At 37.7% G+C, this 16,647-nt stretch overlaps 1 protein-coding gene across 1 annotated transcript in view; it reads left to right on the top strand.

Moving 5' to 3' along the window:
* LOC111155335 (platelet derived growth factor C) overlaps positions 1-6,044 on the top strand; it is a 196,911-nt gene extending 190,867 nt beyond the window's left edge. Inside the window, exon 6 of the mRNA XM_022515489.1 lies at positions 3,450-6,044. Within this exon, the coding sequence (XP_022371197.1) occupies positions 3,450-3,566 (117 nt within the window). The 3' untranslated portion in view covers positions 3,567-6,044. The remainder of the gene's footprint in view (positions 1-3,449) is intronic.
* Positions 6,045-16,647: the final 10,603 nt, after the last annotated feature.

Here is a 16,647-nt window from a genome sequence, read left to right as displayed (position 1 = left end):
CTCCCTGTCAAATAAATAAATAAACTCTTAAAAAAAAAATGAAATTTTTTTTAAAACAATTTCAAATAGTTCTAAAATCATTAAGTCACTGAGTACCATTAATGTGGTAAAGACTAAAGACTAAAGACTAAACTCATTTAAAGTGAAGCCTATTTGGGGCCCTAGTTCTTTTTGATGACTGTTGTTCCAGTTTTCAGTTTAAAGATTATTCTACCTCAGGGAGAACACAAAAACAAAGACAGAGTTTAGACGTTCTAATTTTTCTCTACTTCATCTATCTCTATTATACCAGCTTCCCTAATTATTAAGCTGAATTAGATTCCTTGTGTTACTACAGATATTACGGTTATTGTTTTGGTTCCTTTACCATTTTCAGTGGGTTCAACCACTGTACCGAAAATAAGTCTAGCAAATTAAAAGGTTCATAATATATAGGATGATATTCTTGTTACATGTTTTGATATTATCGCATAATCTTACTGTTGACAAGATTCTTATTGCTTTTGTATTGATTACTAGACACTGTTTATTGAAAACCATGCCCTCCCACCCAGATTTCCTTAATGATTTTTCTGTTTCCCAGATAGGATATTTCCGAAAGCAAGACTTTACATATAAATGAACTTAGGTGTTACCTCTTCCTTAAAACATTTCCTACTTTCCTTCCAGTCCACCTTCTGTGCCTGTGTAGAAGTTGAGAGATCTCTCCATGAGACAATTGTTGTTACTTCATAATTATTATTTATTTTTATTTTTTACCAAATTGAGAACTAAGAAGCAAAGATCACATTACAGTTTAGTGCTTACGAAAACAGACTCCAAAGCCAGACATCCAGCTGTTTAACTTTGGGCAAATGACTTTATCTCCTGTGCCTCCCATACCTTTGTGTTTAAAGTGAACACCTAACCCTCCTATCCTATTGTGAGGGTTCAGAGAGCTGACAAAACACTTAGAACCAGGTCTGGTACATTTCAAGCTGTTGATACATGTTAGCTGTTCTCTCGTTCATCTTCATTCCCCCTATGGTCTTACTTTTCTTGCATGGATTTGTTTTGGGTAAAAAATATATATCTCAGTGACCTTTCTCTAGTAGTGAGGCCCATCTCCCAAAGTTCTGTCACACCCCAAATTTAATGACACTTTGTGCAGTGTAGGCAGAAATAGAAATAATAGATCATTTATTGATCTTATTTCTTGATGGTTCTTTCTATACCTGATCTAATCTCTTCCATCCCTGATTTTAGTTTTTCCCTGGATTATTTTTTTCATGGGTTTGTAATTTTAGTTTGAACCTCTCTTTCAAAGTTGGATGAAATGTGCTTCTGGCTTCTTTGTTTTATGGAATCATAAACTATATACTGAAAACGGTCTACTTTCACATGATCTGGGACCTGTTGGTCATTTTCCAAGTCTGTCTTTCTCTTCCCAAATTAAAACAAAATTTTGGAAAGAAATTAAGAAGGAAAGCCCTAATTAAGCTCCCTCCCATGTATTAGAATGTCTCATCTAAGATTTAGTATCACTAGAACATTATGAGATTCTTCTGCTATTTGTAAATTCCACAACGATCAGTGGATGAAGGCTGGGGTGGGGTGCTTTTATTGGGTGCTTGCATCCTGACTCAAGCATTTCTAGAGGAGAGGACGATTATAGAATCGTAGCCTGGCATGGCTGCCTGTTAGGACTGTATATGGTAGCTTCTCTAACCCTTACCTTTTATAGTCATTTTCTCCCCTACTAACTAGGAAAATGTACACAAGTGGGGATAGGAATTAAAGACGTTGGCTATGCCAATATTGCAGTTTATCTGCACTCAGCCTCATTCCAGAAACAATTTCTAACAGAAGTTTGATAAGGGATAGCACCAGTATCTAAAGACTAGCTAGTTTTGATGCCACCTCAAGTTGTTCAAAACAGTAAGTCAGGTACTGACATCTAAGATAGGATTCATAGTTTCATGCTAAGATAATACATTCTTAGTAATTTTTGTTCTAGAATTGTGAGTGTAATAGAAAATCTGCTTTAAAAGTTTCCTGTTTCTCACGGTTAGTCCAAGACTTTGCAGTTTAGGTCTCTAGGAAGAAAGTTACTAAAGAAGTAGAATATATGGCTAATAATATAGTCTGAGTTTTTATAAAGTTATTATCACTGTAACTTTAATAATTCATCTTTGGCCCAAGTGCAAATACTGGTTATGTCCCTATTCTCTCTAAAGCTTCTATTCACTCATGTGTAAATTAGGAGTAATAATTCTAAATTACTTCATAGAATTCTTGTGAGTTAAAGTATGTAAAAACATTATTACAGTGCCTGGCACCCAGTAAGCATTCAAAAAATGTTAGCTGATTAACCTTTGATATGACCACATACTCTAAATGCTGTATACATTCTCTACTTTTCTCTTTTAAATCTTCAAATGGAACAGTCATAAGACTTGACTTGTGGATTAACGAATATTTCCGAGAAGGGTATCCTTTAGAAGGTGTTCTATGAAGTTATCTTTGTCCCACCCAGAGAGCAGAGAAATTAGACCACCTCGTACTATTATGTGCTCTGGTCTTCGTTCATATTCTGAAAAACACAATTCCCGAAATGTTATTCTTTCTATTCTAAGAAGCACAAACACATTGAATAGGTAGTTCTTACCAAATACTTCAGATAATCTTTTATAGAATCCGTAGCTGTGTCCTCCTGCCACAGTGTTAAAAAGAAATATCTTTAGTATCGGAGTCAACTTTATGTTTTTATTAAAAAGCCAGACTGCACATTAACTTCATTTAATAGAGGCATCATTATTATTAAAGCTCAGCCTTCCCTACAGTAGGCAGTAGGATCCAGCTGCCCAAAGTTAGCTGGGATGGAGGCTGATGTCTATGAAGTACATCTAATCCGTCGCATCAAGTTTATGGAGGACTTGAAGTGTAGCCAAGAAAATTAATGAGTGGCATAATGGAGCAAACTCAGCTGTAGCTGATCGTGTTTCCTTCCGCAGTATGGTAGTATTTGTATCGCTTGGAATATAAATATTTGTTACATGTGTGAAAAAAGGAATGAGTGAAAGAAACCAACAAGCAGAAAAAAGACTGGGAAGTCGTGGTTTCCGAATACTTAATCAAGGTGACATTCTCTGTAGTATTGTCAGGGGAGTAAACTAAAGAGCACACAGTGAGACTTTCAACCTAAGGACTGTTCTCTGTGCAGAGGCAGCATCCTTCCAAGTGGCTGGTATTAAAAGGGCCTTTCTTTTGTGAAAGCATGCTGATCATTTAGGATTTCTCTGAGGGGTAGGAGAGCGTGTTCATGATGCCTTCACTAGGAAAAAGTCAAAATTTTGTTCAAGTCTTCGTTGGGCCCCAAGATGCTTTCCTGAAATGTTACTTGCCCATGAAATCCGAAGTCACAGACGTTGGCTGCTTTTATAGATGACTTCTCCGTTGTTCCCTTTCAGGTCCTTCAGTTGCGACCAAAGAGCGGTGTGCGGGGATTGCATAAATCTCTCACAGACGTGGCCCTGGAGCACCACGAGGAGTGTGACTGTGTGTGCAGAGGGCACACAGGAGGATAACCGCGTCCGCCGGCGCAGCCTCTCCCAGAGCAGTGCGGCTCCGTGGCTCATCTGTTCTAGAACTTGAGCATTATCTCCCATCCATAATCTCAGTTGTTTGCTTCAGGGACCTTTCATCTTCAGGATTTACGGAGTGTTCCGAAAGAGGAGACACCAAACGGAATTGGAAGTTGTGCAACAGCTCTGTTGAGAGGAGGCCGGAAAGACAGGAAAAAGGTCTTTGGTCGCAGAAACAAAATGAAATGTTGTCCATCACTAGCTAGTTACAAAGTTGCCATGTCCTTACTCAGCTAGCTGTGTTGTTTATCAGCTGTCTCCCCAGGCATAGGCTAATGTCAGTACAGGAAAGAACTGTGCACACGGGAGTGGCTGATTCTGTTGCCTTGCTTAACTCTCAAGCTCCATGTTCTGGGCCTCAAATCGCAGAAACCTGGAATTGTTTCCTTAGATCCACATATATAAACCAGAGTGTTCTATGTTCTACAAACTTTGTTCTTAAAAAAGAACTCTGTTGCTATGAATCAAACTTGTGTCATGCTGATAGGAAAGACTGGATTTTCCATATTTCTTACTAAAATTGCTACCATTTAGAAGAAGAGAACTACATTCATGGTTTGGAAGAGACAAACCTGAAAAGAAGAGTGGCCTTATCTTCACTTTATCTATAAGTCGGTTTATTTGTTTTATTGTGTACATTTTTATATTCTCCTTTTGACATTATAACTGTTTGCTTTTCTAATCTTGTTAAATATATCTATTTTTACCAAAGGTATTTAATATTCTTTTTTATGACAACCTAGATCAACTATTTTTAGCGTGGTAAATTTTTCTAAACAGAATTGTTATAGCCAGAGGAGCAAAGATGATATAAAATATTGTTGCTCTGACAAAAATACATGTATTTCATTCTCATACGGTGCTAGAGCTTATATTAATCTGCATTTTAAAATACTGAAGTGGGAAATCAATAGAATTTGATAAGTCACAAAGACTTTTTGAAAATAAATGATCATATCTTCTACCCCTGTTATTGGAAATGCAAATAAAAAGCAACATACAAACATAGGCATTCAGATCCAGGCGTGACTAAACCTTAGCCCTTCCTTTGGGAAGTGTGAGCCTAGCTCAGAAGAAAAAAAGCACCTTGAAAAGAGACTGGACAGCTCACTGATTAAGCATACCCTGCTGTCCTGTAGGAACACATCCTATTTATTGTGATGGTCTGGTTTTATTATCTTTAAACTCTGTTCCATACCCTTGTATAAATACATGGATATTTTTATGTACAGAAGTATATCCTTTAACCCATTCACTTATTGTACTCTCTGGCAATTGAAATGAAAATCAGTAAAATACTTTGCTTGTACAATGCTTAATATTGTGCCTAGGTTATGCAGTGACTATTTGAATTAAAAATGTATTGAATCACCAAATTTAAAAAAATGTGGCTATTTTGGGGAGAAACAGCGTGTGTGTATGTGTGCGCATGCGCAGGCATGAGCGCCCAAGATTTATCTCTTGAGCTCCAAGACCGGGAAAGAGATCGAGTTTCGTGTTAACCGTGATTTCCATCATGCAAGAGTCTGTGTCAGTTCAAAAGACAGGTAGAAAAGCGCCCAGGTTTCCCTGTCCCTTGTTCTGGTGTTTTGGAGTGGTTTTCTTTTTCTCGCTGGTATCTGGTAAATTAAATTGCACCTGACTTGTAAGGTTCATGAGATTCTATGAAATGCTTAGCGATCGATTATATGGCAGTATGAAACCGAAAAAAAAAAAAAAAATCTTGTAACTTCCCCCCATCTTCATTTTCAGTGGTCGATATTAAGCAGGATGAGCATGAATTGATTGGGCACACAGACTAAACGTACCTTCCATAGCCCGCTTCAAGGGTGTGGCTGCTCACCTTCAGGGTGGATTTCCATTCAAGGCTTGTGTGTTAACCTCTGCCTTTCTGCCTGGCCCAGAAGGCTGGGGCCCAGGGCCCTGCTGCCTTCAGACTCCTCCTCCAAGTCTGGGCAGTCCCCTTTCTGGGCATTTTCCCACCCAGCCGTCCTACCCTGCGCCCAGCCACCTGGGGAACAAATAAATACGTATACACATGCCGTCTTACTGACTCACCTTTTCATGGTTCTGTCCCAGCCCTGCAGAGGCATACTGGACGTAGCTCCACTGAGCTCCACTGAAAACCCAGCGCAGTGTCTTGGTGGTTTACAACTCGCATTAGCATAGCAGAGACTCTACTAAATCTGGCCGTAAATGACCCGTGTAACTGCGTGATGCGGCGCCTCCAGCCATGGAACGAAACCCCTTTCCCTCTTCTTTTTGAGTATTTATTTGTTGCTTACTTAAAATGTTAAAAGCCAAAACAAATTGCTCTGTGAAGGTAGCCCCACATGCTGGCGCCAGTGAGCAGGAAGAGCGTGAGGGCTCACAGCTTTATGCTTATTCACACATAGACCTTGTTGTATATTTGACTTAAAAAAAAAAAAAAAAAAAAAAAAAGTCAGCCCAGGTTTTAATGGCACAGGTGACCATAGTTTTTCAGAATCCCAAAAAAATATTGTCCATATTGACCACCACTGTGTTCTATGTGGTATCTTTGATTTGCGCCCTTTGTCCCTTGTGATGGACTGTTTTGCCACCCTGTGGTTTTTGAAATAAAGACCAAACCTTAATTGGCACAAGGCAGGCTTTCATGTCTACAGTTTTCATTTTCTATGTCTCATTCCCTTTCTCATCGAGCAGTGGGGGTATGCACTTTGGAAAGGTGCAAATGGCAAAGTAATGAGAATTTACACTGGGAAAATACCCTGGCTTGATTTTGTTATTCTCAGTGCCTCCCTCTCTCCAGGGCATTTACTTAAGCTTGTGATTTGGTCTAAGGAAAGGCAAAAAATACAAGTTGCACTTAACATCATGTATTCAATATAATGAAATATCCTTATTTCCAAGAAGATTCTGACATTTTAATCTATTTTAATTATATATTATAAATGCATTTAAAGTTATAAATAATCACTATCCTTTACATTCATAAGAAGTAAAAAACCTGAAAATATAATCAATCTCTTGCTTTACATCTTATTTTTCCTTCATTCTTCATACGTAATCAATCAAGTCCCATTGGCTTTACCTTTCCAAAACTCTGCTTTGTTTGTGTCTCCACATCTCTGTTTCCATTTCTGCTGCGTCTGCCCTGATCTAGAGCTGCATGGCTCAGTGCCATTCTGCTGCTCACTCTCCTTTCCCCAGTTTTCTGGCCCCTGGTCTCACTCCCTTCTGATCCACCCTTCACACCACGAACGGGCGGTGGGAAGTGGGGGGCACTTTCCAACAAATCTGATTATATCACTGGGGTGGAAATTTACAATTGAACTCTGTGAGATTAAATTGTAATTCTTCGCATGGCACTCAGAGTTTATTATAATCTCATTGTTTCTGCTCATTTTGCACCATCAAGCCTAACATAGAGCTCCAGTGAACGAATACACCTAACAGTTTCATGACAGTATCAATACTTGCCCGCATCTCAGTGCTGGCTCACACTGTGCTTTCTCATTGTTCCTGTACTTGCCTATCTCATTAGCTTCTTCTCAAATCTCAGCTCAAATGCCACTCCTCAGCAAAGCTTTTTTTCCTTGACTTCCACTAGAATTAAGCCATTTCCCCTATGCTTCAGGAATATTGCAATTATACATATTATCCTATTGACTATAATTACCTGCCCCCCTCTTGGTTTCTCAGACTCCTGGTTTAATGAACAAATGATTTTTTTTTTTTTTAGATACAGCAGTGAATATGACATCAAGACCCTCAAGATTCTAAATATCGCTTACAGATGAAAGAATTAGTACATAGGAGTTGTAATCAATCCAGTCTACTGGTTTTGTTGGGGCACCTGTCCCCATGATTACAGCACGCAGACAAGAACATCCTTTATCTCTTGAAGTGACATAATGATTTTCCTTGAAACTACATGTTTGGTTTTCCAGTTAATGAGTTTTCTACCAATCGTATCTCAGTTATCACTTTTATTCAAGTTAAGGACATTTAATAATTCATTTATGTATTATTCATATTTTGGAGACATCCTATAGTATGATTAATTTTTGTGAGTCAGAATTTAAAAGTCTTTAGGATGTGAAATACAAACATCAGCAATTGATGATTCAAAGTCTACCTCATTTACCTCCTTTGACTCTTTTTTCATCATCAAACCCCATGTGCAATTCTAGCGAATACTCACAGTTTCCTGTAAACGCCAATATCTCTGCATTTGCTAGCTGTGTTCTCTTTTTGAAGCACTGTTCCTGCACTTACCTATTTCAATAACTCCCTCTCCTCTCTGTCAAAATGTTAATTACATGCTTTTGTACTCTACCTCAGAAAGCAATTGGCACAGCCACCCACCCCAAATCCAATTTCTTTCAAAACTGCCAAGTCCCTTACAGTGAGTTTTACTCACTATACATCTAGGTTAGTTTAAGGAAGAGATCTAGTACTTTGGCAGGAAGTTTATTTTAAGATTAATAACTATCATTTTGTAAAATTTACATATGCAATCCCAACCACCTTTTTTACAGAAATTGGAAATCTGATCCTAAAATTCACTTGGAAGTGCAAGGCACTCAAAATAGTGAAAAAATCTTGAAAAACAACCACATAGTTGGAGGACTCACACTTCCTGATTTCAAAATTTACTGCAAAGCTATAGGAATGCTGTGGTAAATGTAGTAAGTTTAGATTTATGGAGCAATGGAATGGAACTGAGAATCGAGAAACAAACCTTCACATTTGTGGTTAATTGATTTTGACAAGGATGTCAAGAGAATGCAATGGTGAAAGAGTATTTTCAACAAATGTGCCAGGAGAACTGGAGATCCACACGTAAAATAATGAATTTGGACTTTACCTCACACCATATACAAAAAGTTAGCTCAATGAATCAAAGATCTAAATGTCAGAGACAAAACTATGAAACTCAGATATACAGAAAAAAAAATTGTGATGGCTTTAGATTTGGCAGTCTTTTCTCAGATAGGACACCAAAAGCACAAGCCAAAAAAGAAAAAAATGAAGTGAACATCATCAAAATTAAAACTTTTGTGCTTCAAAGGACACAATAAAAATAAAAGATTACCTATATCTTAAGAGAAAATGTTTGCAATTCATATATTTGGCTAGGGTCTTTCTCTAGAATATGCAAACAAACTCTTACAACAACAATAAAAAGAAAATTCAATGGAAAGATGAGCAAAGGACTTGAATACAGATTCCTAAAAAAAAAAAAAAAAAGAAAGAAAAGAAAAGCATACAAATTGCCAATAAGCACATAAGAAGATAGCCAAGGCCATTAGTCATTAGGGAAATGCAAATCAAAATCACAATGAAATACAACTACCAGGACATCTAGAATGAAAAAGATACCAATAATCAATGTTGGTGAGGATGTAGAAAAATTAGAAACTTTATAAATTGTGGCCATGCAGGAAAACAGCTATACAGGTCTTTAAAGGGGTAAACATAGAATTAACACAGGAATCAGTATTTCACTCCTAGGCATATACTCAAGAAAACTGAAAATCCTGCACACAAAAGGACATAAAAGTATTTTTCATAATAGTCAAAAAATAGAAATCACCAACTAAGATGTGTGGTATATTCATACAATTGAATAGTATTAGGCAATAAAATGGAATAAAGTACTGACACTTGCTATAATATGGGTGAACCCTGGAAAACAATGTTAAGTAAAGGAAGCGGTTCACAAAAGGCTACATAGTATATAATTCCATTTATATGAAACATTCAGGATAGAAAATCCTTAGAGAAGGATAGTGTATTTGTATTTGTCAGGGGCTGGAAGAGGGGGATAAATTGGCAGTGACTACAGATGGACTCCGGGTTTCTTCTTGGAGTGATAAAAAGATTCTGAAATTAGACAGTGGTGATAGTTGTGGGATTATCTAAAAATCACTGAATTATACGTTTTGAAGAGTAGTTTTTTGGGGTTTTTTTTTGTCATCTGAATTACATCTCAATAAAGCTGTTTTGTTTTGTTTTGTTTTAATTATAGATGCTGGGGCACCTCGGTGGCTCAGTCGGTTCTGTGTTGACTCTTGATTTCTGCTCAGGTCATGATCTCAGGGTCATAAGATGAAGCCCCCAGGTCAGGCTCTGCACTCAGGTGGGGAGTCTGCTCGGAATTCTTTCTCTCCCTCTCCCTCTGCCTCTGCTCCTTCCAAGCTCTCGCTCCCTCTCTCAAATAAATCTTTAAAAAGTTCAGATGCATTTACTGCAGCATTTTGGAAATAACCTCCCAAAAGAAAGCAAACAAGGAATAATTAAAAAGCAAACAAACAGAAAAATTTAAAAAAACAGTTATCTACAATTCTATCACTCTAGTGCAAGCCATTTCTAACTAAGCATATAGGTTTGCAGATAAATGAATGGCGGTGTGATACAAACTCAGTTCCATCCCTTGCAGTCACATTCAATATTGACACCTTCACCTTGGCTTAATGGTGGTAGGAGTATATTTTCCCATTTGAATTTGGTCTTTGCCATGTATCTTGCTCTAACCAACAGGATAAAAGTGCCTGTGACACATGCTAAGGCTTCAAATGTGCTGGCATGGCTGGGTTTGCTTCTCTTTGACTCCTGCCATCACCACAAGAAGACTATGCTTCAGAAAGTTCACTGGTCCAAGGGTGCCTGGTACAGATTTAAACCCAATCGGTGTCATGGAGTCGAGTCCTGCTGAGTCCAGCCAACCCCCCAAATGCCTGGGTGAGACATGAATGATTCTTGTCATAAGTCACCATGATTTTGAGAGTGTTTGGTATGCAACGTTATTTGGCAATAATAGATACATGTTATTTCATTTAAAGAGGTCATACATGCTATGTTTTAGTAGAACTATCATATATATCTTCACTTGAAACTATGGACCCAAAAAAATCGAAAGAGAACAAAAAATATACACTTTGGAAAATGTTCCATCAACACAAAATGTTTCTTGTTTTAAAGGTTTTATTTATTTATTTGAGAGAGAAAGAGAGCTCAAGTCAGGGGGAGGGGAAGAAGGAGAAGCAGACTCCCTGCTGATCAGGACGCCTGAAGCAGGACTTGATCCCAGGACCCTGGGATCATGCCTTGAGCCAAAGGTAGATGCTTAACCACTGAACAACCCACGTGCCCAGCACAAAATTCTTCTAAACAGTCTTGCTAAAGCTGTGGAGGGAAAAATGTGATTGAAAATACTAAAACCACAAGACCATTTGCTAAGCATTGCTTTTATTTCAATCATTATCTGCTAATACACTATTATGAGAAAGAAATAAGCTGACAGTTTATCCTAACTCTTCATAAACAATGAATTTTGGAACACACACAAAAATTAAATTAAGTTAAATCTAAAAAAAGAAATAAAAATATTAAATTTTAAATGGAAAAAACATGCTCATTTGTGTTAATTATATTATTTGCTTTATTTTTAACAAATGTTTAATTAATATAAAACATTTAATAAAAATGTTTTATATTTATATTTTAATAAACTCTTTTATATCATGAAGTACTTTGGGAAATTTTCATCCGTTTTTTAGGTTATTGTTCTTTCCAAACTTTGTTCCTTCTTTCTCTTTCCCCCTCCTTCTCTGCCCCTTCCTTCCTCTCCTTCTTCCTTCCCTATATTCTCTTCTCGTTTCCTTCCTTCCCTCCTTGCTCTACTTTTTAAACATAAGTTTATATGCATAATTTCCATGCTTTTAACTTTTCTTCTGATCATTTACATAATGCATAGATTGTGTCCAGACTACTGTTTACTCTGATGTGATAGAGTGGATTCTTGATTCCATTTTTACTTTTCTAAAACTCATTTCCCAAACAGGACCACAGTTTGAGGATTAAATGTTATATTCTATAGTTATAGAATATATATATAGTTAGTTTTGTTTCTTTTGGAGAAAGGGGTTGTGAGCACTTGGAATGTGGACCTTTGAAGAAAGAATTCTGCTCAGCTCTCTCCCAGAGTGTCTTTTGCTGAGATTCACTCTGGCAACAGCCTGTATCGATTCTTCTTGGAGTGGGACATGGGGACAGACAAAATAGGTTTCAGATCTTATTCATTACTCATTGTGAAGACCTTGAGGCTATACTTTCATCTAAGGGCATCAGTCTCTACTTTTCAGTTTCCATGTTTCATCTGAATCTCCCCAGAAACAATTTCCCTTGCCCTTCTACTCACAGCAGAGAAAAGAGAACACTACCTCTTCTGACCACTACTCTTCAAAGTTAGCCGTATTGCTGACAATGCTCAGATCCGGATTTCAGAAATAGGCATTAGAATGGGAATTACCCTAAGCCTCACCATAAAGCTGCTCTTTTATTCTTAAACTCTCATCCTCTGAAATTGATAGCATGAAGTATGTCTCTCACTAGATGCTGTTAAGCAAATGAACTTTTTGCTGGACTTTGGTCTGCAATTCGACTCTTTCAACATTACTCTCCTGATGTTAGATAGTATTTCAATATGGCAAATTTGTTACAATTCCAGCAATAATTTAATTTCTCCTTAAATCTTTGTTCTTTGTTACTGAAATAAGCTATTTCCATTTTTCTACTTAATAACTAAATATTGTATGACCCCATGAAAGTTTTTGTATTTTGCACTTAAATCTTCTTCAGATTTCATTTATAAATGTATTAATGATATTCAGTACTAGGTGGTACAGGATAGTCTGCCCATTGTAGAGAAAACTGAGATTTCACCCTGTTTTCTTTTGTCATGTGCTAAGTTCTTCCACAAAACTCAGGGGAAAAGTAGGATAATTTTCCAAGCTGAATTTAAAACAGTTTTGTATGAGTACTTTTTAATCTCCCATTTAGGGAAAAAATCAAATTATTATAAATCTTATGATGGTCTTAACTCCATTAATAAGTATTTTTACTAAGAAGTACAAAATTTAGTTCTTTTAAAAGAGCTTAGTATTAAGCCCTTAATTGACACCTCCGATATAAATCAAGTATACAACAGCTCACTAAATGCTATGTGAGTATCTTTTAACCAAGAGATCCTACCAAAAAAAAATTTATCAGTTTTAATACAGTTATTTAAGTTTCTGCTCTCCTTAATGATATAAAACAAGCTCCAACGACATCCCCAGATAGAAAGATACATATAAAATCTCTTTTATACAATATAACTTAGTTTCTTACAGAGCTTTCTTACAGAGTGTCTATATATTTAATAATAATAATAAACAATGGATACATTTTGAGAAGAAATTTTCTCCAAAATCTGGAAAATAAGATGTATTCCTGTTGTTCCCTATTGAGCTCCAACAGGGACTAACATTACTATCTCCTAATCCAGATGCTAATTTTTTAAAGATGGTACCTATGGCAGTGGTTATCTTCCAAATTTCCAGAATGGCATTCTTAATTTTAGATAAGTACTTATAGATCAACAGCTACCCGTCACATATATCAGGAAGGAGATCTATTATAAGAAGAGTAAGAATTACATGACTAATTCATTGGCTAGAGTTTGATTTGCTTTGTTTTCCGTCCTAAAGCTGTGATCTGAAAACTTGATTTGCCAGCATTTGAGCAGAAGTATCAAGGAAGAAGCTGAGTGTTCTTCTTCCAGTCTATCAGTTCCCTTGTCCTGAGGGGCCACTGTACTTTGCCCCTGTGAGAAGAACTGACTTTAAGCAAAAAGTAGAAAGTGAAAGGCTTACATCGATTCTATGTGGACTGTCCTTAGAACTCTTCTGGAAGACACAATAATTTAATCAAGGAATTTTGATTGCCATCATACATTTTGATAGTGGATTATGAGTGGCTTGCTCAGTCAAAATCTTACTGTATTACATAACGCTTATCTAGTTTGACAATACATTGTATCAGTGTTTTGAAATAAAAGCGTACAAATCATTAAAAAGACATGAGTCTTGTAGTCTTGACTGGTTCAGTAATAAATCATACTGATTTGTTTTTAAACCATTTTTTACCCAAAGATACTTAAATACTTTGCAGTGATCACTTTTGTGGAAAGTTTTCATCTTAATTTTTGCAGCCGGAGATGGAGTCAGCAAGTGAGAATGTGACATGATTGAGTAATTGCTGGGCGTCACACATGGACATGTAAAAATGTTTGAAGAAAATCCAGAGGTTCATATTTGGTTTCCATTCATGGGAAAGACAAACTGTTCTGCATGCACATGCATCTGCTTTTAAAATTAGCCTATGAATAAACAAAGCCTATGTTCTTTCTATAAAGCAAGCTCCATTTTTCTTCTGGGACTATATCAAAGGTGTTGCCCAATATCTATTCAAAAAACCTAAACCATAGGTGCCCAGCAAAATCCTGGAATCAAAGCAAGTCACGAAGCCTTCTATCCTCGATCCCCAGACTCTTTTGCTACTTCCATCAGGTACGATGATGGGTGCATAAAGTCATGAATATGCCAAATTGTCACCCCGTAGTTACAGCTGATCAACTGTTAGTCCAAAGATACTTAAATACTTTTGACAAGGGATGGCTTGAACCTTTTAGTCCAGTCCTCAAACTTCACTAGGCAGCCATCAATTGTCTCACACTCATCTCATAGAAATAAATCCATCGATGACCCCAATGACCAGCCTAACTCATATCTAGTAATTTCTCAACGAATTTCAAATAAATAGATGGAGAAGTGAATATTCAAATTACTTTTCTAAGATCTTTCAAGTCTTCATTTGGTCAATGAGATGATTTGCAGCTGTTGAACCATGTGTAACCTATGGTTAGGTATCTGGACAGTGCTCCGATATTGTAGATGTAAATTCTTCAGATGTTTCAGAAACCCCCACCTCCAAGAAAGAAAAAAAAAAAGGCACTAAATTTCCTTTTTGTTTGCTGAGCAGTTCAAACAGCAAATCTGCCTCCCTAGAAATCCTGTGCATCAGTCCAGGTTCTGACCTGTGAAGCAACTAAAAGGATCACCTTTAAGTATTGGAAAACAACTTACTGACTTCCCTTATGTGTCACCTTCTGCAAGTAAAGCTAACCAGTGCACTTACCGAACTTCATATGACATGGCATGCTTATTGTGCTCACTACTTGTCTTCAAATGGCATCACAAATCACAAAAAGAACTGAGACGAGAAGCTCTTTTGGTCTGGACGTGGTGCTCCTAGGAAAGCAGCCTATGCTTGCATTAGCCCGTCTAGCCCTTTGCAATAAAATGGAGTTCCTGGACCGGTAGGATCAGCATCACCTGGAACTTGTTAGAGATGCAGAATTAATCTGTGGCCCCACAACCCACCTCCTGACTGAGAAGGTGTATTTCAGCAAGCCTCACAAGGATTCATGCCCACCTTTAAGTCAGAGGAGCACTGACATGGTAGTTTCTAAGTGTCGGTGCACATTGAGCTCATTGTCAACTGCAAACCACAAGCTATTTTACAAGCCAGGACTCTGAAACGCTGGGTTGGTGTGGCTGACTTCTGAAAAAGAAAGGTGTTTTATACACTATCGCTGCTAGTGAATGTATTGATGGTACCAGCCACCCTCTTTCTTGAAACCCTTCCTTTTCTTATTTCCCAGGACATCTTTGTTCTTGTCCATGATCTGGGCATTGCATTTTGGCATCTCCCATGCTGATTTTTTGTCTACTCATGCTTCGTTCTTTATATGCTTTTTCTGACTTAACCCTGCGTTTCCATGACTTCAGCTGCCATCCATCTGCTGGTCATTCCCATAGTCTGTACCTCTGGCCTTGCTACTCTGAGCTCCAGTTCAGTTCAGCTGAATCATCCACCTAAATGTTCTACAGGTACCACTTAAATGGAATTCTCCTTAACTACTCTCTCTTCTCACATTTTCGACTCTCCTTTTGTTTCTGCTGGTTAATTGTGTTTACCAAGTGATGAACTTGCAAAGCATCCTAAACCCTTCCCTCTCCAACCACACTGTACACCTAGAGACCACCTAGCGCTGTCAGGTTCCTTGTTGAATTGATCCGGTCTGTACCTACCTACTGTCACTGTTTTGAATCAGACCATCATCTTTCAAGCTTTATCATCAAGTTCTTAATAGATTTTTGTCCCTCTTGCCCATTGCGACTCTCTCTGTACTACCTTTGCCTCTTATCCGGCACCCCCTCCTGCCAAACACACAAAGAACTTTTTATTTATGTAAAGATGAAGCTAAAACATAGATCCCTCCTTCCTCAAAAACCTTCTATGTCACATGAGGCAGTAAAGTTAATACAGCTTTATGGTGATTCTGGTCCTGACACTCCAAGAAACCGATTCTTTCTGCTGCTTCTCTCACCACGCATTGCCTCCGCTCCGTACCTTCGTAATTGCCATTTATTCTGACTTACGTAATTTCTCATTTTCTTTTATTGCAAGAACCTGTTCATCCTTCAATACCTCATTCAAATGTCACTCCCCCTGAAATGCCTTCACAGATTTGTAATGCTTCTATTAAGTATGTGTTTCATAGATGGCTTTATACAACCTTTCTGTTGTGTTGTTTTGCAGGTGCTTTCAAGTTAACCCAGTTCTGACACTAACTACATGACTTTTGGCCATTTATTAATTGTTTTGATTTCCCACTTTGGTCAGATGTAACTAAGAGATCAGAGTACCACTACTGAAAATTAGATTAGGTAAGTAAAATATTAGGTAAGGTGGCTGGTACACGATAGATGTTATAATCATTTGTGTCTTATGAACACAATCATTGTATTTGACTTAATCTCCCCTTAGCAGATTGTGGACAGCTGCAAGGAGGCACTAGTCTTACTTGATGTATATGGTTTGTAGCTAGTTCTGAGCCTACCATAGAATAGGCACTCAGTACATTTTTTTTTAAGATTTTATTTATTTATTTGACAGAGACACAGCGAGACAAGGAACACAAGCAGGGGGTGTGAGAGAGGGAGAAGCAGGGTTCCTGCAGTGCAGGGAGATATTTTAGCCAAGAGGATACTCTTGGGGTGCCTCCATGGCTAGGGTGGTTAAGCATCTACCTTTGGCTCAGGTCATGATCTTGGGGTCCTAGGATCGAGCCCCATATTGGGTTCCTGGC

Source organism: Enhydra lutris, unplaced genomic scaffold, assembly GCF_002288905.1.
Source record: "Enhydra lutris kenyoni isolate GAN:26980312 unplaced genomic scaffold, ASM228890v2 scaffoldscaffold3, whole genome shotgun sequence".
Classification (NCBI taxonomy): Eukaryota; Metazoa; Chordata; class Mammalia; order Carnivora; family Mustelidae; genus Enhydra; species Enhydra lutris.
The sequence above is the reverse complement of the archived record's forward strand: the minus strand, read 5'-3'. Positions and strand labels throughout refer to the sequence as shown.